General features: G+C 41.0%; 1 protein-coding gene across 1 annotated transcript in view; it reads left to right on the top strand.

Annotated features, from left to right (window-relative positions):
• The window catches only part of diaph2 (diaphanous-related formin 2), a 420,052-nt gene that overhangs the window by 156,873 nt on the left and 257,701 nt on the right, over positions 1–5,478 (top strand). Inside the window, exon 18 of the mRNA XM_016477051.1 lies at positions 1,605–1,937. Coding sequence (XP_016332537.1) covers positions 1,605–1,937 — 333 coding nt within the window. The remainder of the gene's footprint in view (positions 1–1,604; positions 1,938–5,478) is intronic.

Below are 5,478 nucleotides of genomic sequence, written 5' to 3'. Positions count from 1 at the left end.
CGATTCAAACGTGAGTTTTGAGCAGTGTAGAGTAGCGCTTGTTGTTTGTCGTTTCTCCGATCACAAATGACATGGTTTTATGTTTACGTGGCGTGATACGCAATGCGTAAAAAGACAGTATAAGTCATTATAATCAGTAATTATGTCCCCACTGGATGCAACAAATGCCTCGTTTGTAATGGGTTTTATTGGTTTTGTGTCGTTGCGCCGGGACACGGCATCACAGTATGGTAAGGGGCGTCACATTTCCGTCACACGCTTGAGGTATTCGGTCAATCATAACGCACTGGATAGCTGGCCAATCAATAAACACATTGCATTACACCAAATACACAAAATAATGTTATTTTTAGCAACGTCATATGACCCCTTTAAGGCATGTATTCTTTAGTAGATTGTTGTTTTTTTCAGCTTCTCACATTTTATTTGCTTGCCAAATCCAATTTCTACACGTGTTTGGCACTAGGTGAGTGTTACTTTTGGACCCTGGGTTACAGGATACACTGGATGAAAAAAACCCTCCAGCCTCCACCCAAATAATCGTTCCATCACATATAAATGTAGACTCGCACACATTCACTTTACCACTTGTGCAACACTTCTCAAATTGCTCCTCTGAGAGCCCAACCACTTGACAGGTGTGTACATTCCAGAAGAGTCTACCGGTCACATCAACCAACCTGCCATTTATTTATTTACATATTCAATGTGACTACCTGCCCCTCAGGAATTGCCGTGTCCCAGTTTCCCCAGTGAGAGGATCAGGCGGTGGGCTCAGGCTCCTTTGAGCGCTGGCCCCTACTTGGCTCTCAGGAGGCGGTGCTCTGTGCGCTAGACAGGCAGATGCTCAGTGCTGCTGAGGGAACTGGTGCCCGGAGGGAAGGCCACAGCGGCCCCAAGTCATCCATCTCCTTTTATCAACTCTTATTTAATGCATGCGAGGAGCCCCTGCACCCCTATCTCTCCCCCTCTCTCTCACTTTCTCAGATTTTTAGACTTGTTTTAATGCACTCTTCTAAAATTGAAAAGTCAGTTGCTGTAAACACTCTGTCTTTTATCCTCCACTCTCCTTTGCCCTTGTCTCACCCGCTAGTTCTGATGGGATAACATTTACATTTACATTTAGTCATTTAGCAGACGCTTTTATCCAAAGCGACTTACAATTGAGGGATACATAAAGCGATTCTTCTTAAGAGGCATCAAATCGAAACTACAGTTCGCACTTAAACGCAGGAAGGGAGCAATTAAATTACACGCGCTCCTTCTTAGCCGAGGGCAATTATTATAATTACCAGAAAGTGCAATCAAAAATACAAACGCAAACAAAAATATAACGTAGAAATAGGCAGAAAACGAAATATTCCTTCCTAGCAGCAAGTAATAATTCCAACAGCAGATCTATAAACAAGTATTATGCAGGACACTCACGTGCAGCCGTCTGTCTCTTCTGTTGACTAATCGCTTGATAAAACATGTAATGGTGATAAAAGCATGGGCCTTTGGGTGTAGAAGCTGAACAGGAGTGGTTGAGGTGAATGTTTGGCTCACAGTGGTCTCTTAAGATGCCCTTTTCTTGTCTCTGATTCTTTTTAATCCCTTCACAGGTTGCGGCGGGACCTGGAGCAGCTGGTGCTGTTCCTCCACCACCACGGGGAATTGCACCACCGCCTCCTCCTCCACCTCCTCCACCACCACCAAGTGGAGGCATTCCACCTCCTCCACCTCCTCCTTGTCCTGCATCTCTGGGACCTCCACCCCCTCCACCTCCACCTGGCTGCGGACCTCCACCACCACCTCCACCTCCCGGAGGAGGCCAGTCCCCACTTCCGGGTATGCCTTTGGCTCCTCCTCCACTCGTTGTCCAGCTGCCTTATGGACTGGTGCCCAAGAAGACCTACAAACCTGAGAGCGTCATGAAGCGGGTGAACTGGTCCAAGGTAAGACACTGAATATCACTGGAGCTTAAATGGTTTAAAAACACACGTTCTGAGAACCGCATAACACACTCCAAGGTCAGCAGTAAATTGCAAATAGTAGCAGTAATTTAGCCTTCTCAGCGTGTAAGAATAAGACAAGAAGAAAGGATGAAAAAGAGAGTGTAACTTTTTCAGTGGGAGTTGATGGTCCAAAGCCCACGAGTACATGCAGCTTATTAAAAAGAGCATTGAGCCATGAGACTCACGACTTGCCACTCTGCCTCCCTTTCAAGATATCAGGCCGTAAACTATTTCATTAGCTCAAGTGCCCTTGCGCACACATTCTGGTCGTAATTTAATACATTTTTGAGTTAAAATGAAACAAAACACAAATATATAAAACAATGTTGCGTAATCCTCCATCGCATTTAAATGCGATTTCTGTGGGTCAACCTCTTCACATCATATTTTTCCTTTTAACTCTCAATCGTTAATTTACCCATCGCCTTGGGGATTTTAACAGTCTGAAAACTGGATTAATTTATTTGTACTTTTTCATGCTTCTGGTCGAACTTGTCTTTATCATCTTTATGCATCAGTGCAGAGAGGATACACTCAGTCATATATATATATATATATATATATTAGGGCTGGGCAAGTTAACGCATTATTATCGTCTATTAATTATGAATTAATTGACGCAGACAAATATTTTATCGCGCATTAACGCAGTTTTTATTATTATTTTGAATGTCCGTTGCTCACTGGCTCTGAATACACATATAGACAAACCATGGGTCACAGGAGGGGTGGGATGTTGATCAGTACTGGTTTGGGATGGGCGTCATCACGCGTCTCAACCAATGAGAGCATTTGGAGTGGGCCTAACATCGTGTCTACACCGGATGCGAGCGGCGCGGCACAACAAAATACTATAGAACCCATTATAATCAGTGATGCTGTCTACACTGTATGTAGCGCGACACGACAAATCCCCGACAGTAAACTGCTGCCTCGTTCTATCTATGACGTACTGACACAAAATTCAAATGATTTGTAACGGGTGACGCGTCCAGACATTGTAGACAGACTTTAGCTGTTGCGGCGCACTGATCTATAATAGAGAAGATATATATAGATCAGTGTTGCGGCGGGACAACTGTCGCATCCGGTGTATAGCATCGCAATGAATGACGGCACGTATGATTTGTCGTGTCACGCCATGCCGCATCCAGTGTAGAGAGCATCACTGATTATAATGGGTTCTATAGTATGTGTGTGTGTGTGTGTGTGTGTATGTAATTAGTGAATTAAATAATAATAATAATAATAATAAATAATACATTCATTTTATTTTAATATTTGCTTGTTTTTATTTTGAACTTGATTAACTCTAGCTAAAAAGTATGGTTATTATTTACAAATTAATAAATAAGTTGGTTTCAGCATATAAACTGTTTCACATTTGGTAATACAGTACTTGAGTTAAAAAAACGGTGTTCTATTTTGTTATAAATATGTTAGGATTAGCCAGATTTGAAGCAGTTGCAAAATAGCTGAGCTAATAGAATATTAAATATAGTAAAATATTGAAGATTTAAATAATAGCACCTTATTTATTGACATACGTTTGCTGTGTCTTTTGTACTCTCAGACAGACATGGACAAGGTGATGTCATGCGTGGTAATGCTTAGATCTCTCAGGTGTCATTATGCTGATGTGATGGTGATAGGTGATGGAGAGAGTGAGAGAGGATGAAAATGAGAATTCTAATTAGTTTGATTCTTGCTATTTTAAATCACCCCCCGGAGACCCCTCCATCTCTCACAACAGAGGAAGGTAACAGTCAGACAGTGAAAGCAGCCGGCAGTCGGGAAACACTCCAGCCCCTGCACTCCTCCCGATCTTTCCCTAAAGCATGTAACGGACTTTCAAATGGCAACATCGGAGATTGTTGCCTGGAGGTGCTGTAATGTAATTTCTCCAACTGTTAGAACACCCACACAGGGGAGCCGCACTCCTTTATGGAAAAGTAAATGATTGCTCGCATCTGCAGCTAAGACCGTTTGGAGCTGCTCACTTTCTGCCCAGAGATGGGTGTAGCTGCCCAAGGCGAAAGGAAGCTACAGTATTTCTCTCTGCTGCTTGAGCGTGAACAAGGTCACCCTGGCTGAACCTTGTGTTAATTACTCTGTTTGGAGGAGTCACGTTTTTTTCACAAGTGCCCTTATGAGGCAGCACACTACTGAGACCGTTCATTTCTCACTCTGTTAGTCTCTCTGTTTTTTCACTCTTCCATTTGGATTAAAAATGCGATCTGATACTATCCAGTAATGTGGATCATCATTGAGAATGTGGTGCAAAGTAGGCGCCAGGATGAACAACTAAATGGAATGTAGTTGAATGTCTACCATTACCTTTACTAGAGTGTTTCACCACATTAGTACATATTCATAATCCTAAAAACTTACTAAACATTATGAAGGAATAATTATATCTTGCCTAAATTAAATTAAATTAAATTAAATATTAAATATTAAATTAAATTAAATTACATTACATTTAGGGGTGGGAGAAAAAATCGATTCATCGATTCATCGATGCATCGAAATTCTCTCTCCAACGATTCTGGATAAATTCTGAGAATTTCAGAATAGATTCTGAGCTTAGTTTTTAACCAGATGCGCGATGATGCTGAGTTTGCTTTAGAAACACCCGTATTCTGCTTGCTTCCAATTCCTCACACACATACACCACTCGAACCTTCCGTAAAATAATCTTTCATAAAGTTCAGAAAGGTTGAAGCGAATTGCAAGGACATTTGCGGGCTTCATTGCACAGGATGCGCTGTGAGAGACGCTCGCTTTGTTTGATGTTACACTTGAAGTGTGCGGTCTCGCCCGTCAGTATTTTCCTTACAAATGCTCTACGAAGTCATCATTTATGTGGTTTGGAATGCAGTGGACATATATTTAAAATATGAACCTCACTAACAGAAGGCTGCTTTCAATTTCAAATGCTGACGCGTGCTTTGTTTGTGAAGACTGCTCGCGCATGTGGCTGTGCGCGACTCCGTGTATGTGGTTTAATGCACTTGCGTCTCAAAATGGTTTTATGACGCAAAATTAATGTAAACACAGCCAGTTATGTCTTAAGGAATTAAACGGACAGGACAAACCACATTACTGCTTCTATTTCAAAAGAGATCCATGACATCTCCCGCTGTCTATGATGTCATAGTAAAAAAACAACAGTAAAGATGAAGAAAAATCACTCACAGTTCTTGAATGGAAAACGTTCAGATAATCTTAAATACTGAAAGCATTCTTTGTTTGTTGTTTGTAATATGTTTCTGTGCTCCTCTTTATTATTTGCTACTTGTATGTTTTGAAGTTATATTAGTTTAAAATTCTTAACATACAACTGTTTTAATTATTTTTTTCAAATTGTAATTATTTTAAAAAGTACTTAATTACTTATGTAAGGATATGTAAATGTAAGGATTTTAAGATTCTCAAGTCGGTAAACTAATTAATTAATAAGGGGGGGGGGGAAGTAGAT

Source organism: Sinocyclocheilus anshuiensis, unplaced genomic scaffold, assembly GCF_001515605.1.
Source record: "Sinocyclocheilus anshuiensis isolate Anshui unplaced genomic scaffold, SAMN03320099.WGS_v1.1 scaffold20, whole genome shotgun sequence".
In the NCBI taxonomy this organism is placed as follows: domain Eukaryota; kingdom Metazoa; phylum Chordata; class Actinopteri; order Cypriniformes; family Cyprinidae; genus Sinocyclocheilus; species Sinocyclocheilus anshuiensis.
This window is presented reverse-complemented; position numbering and strand designations above follow the sequence as displayed.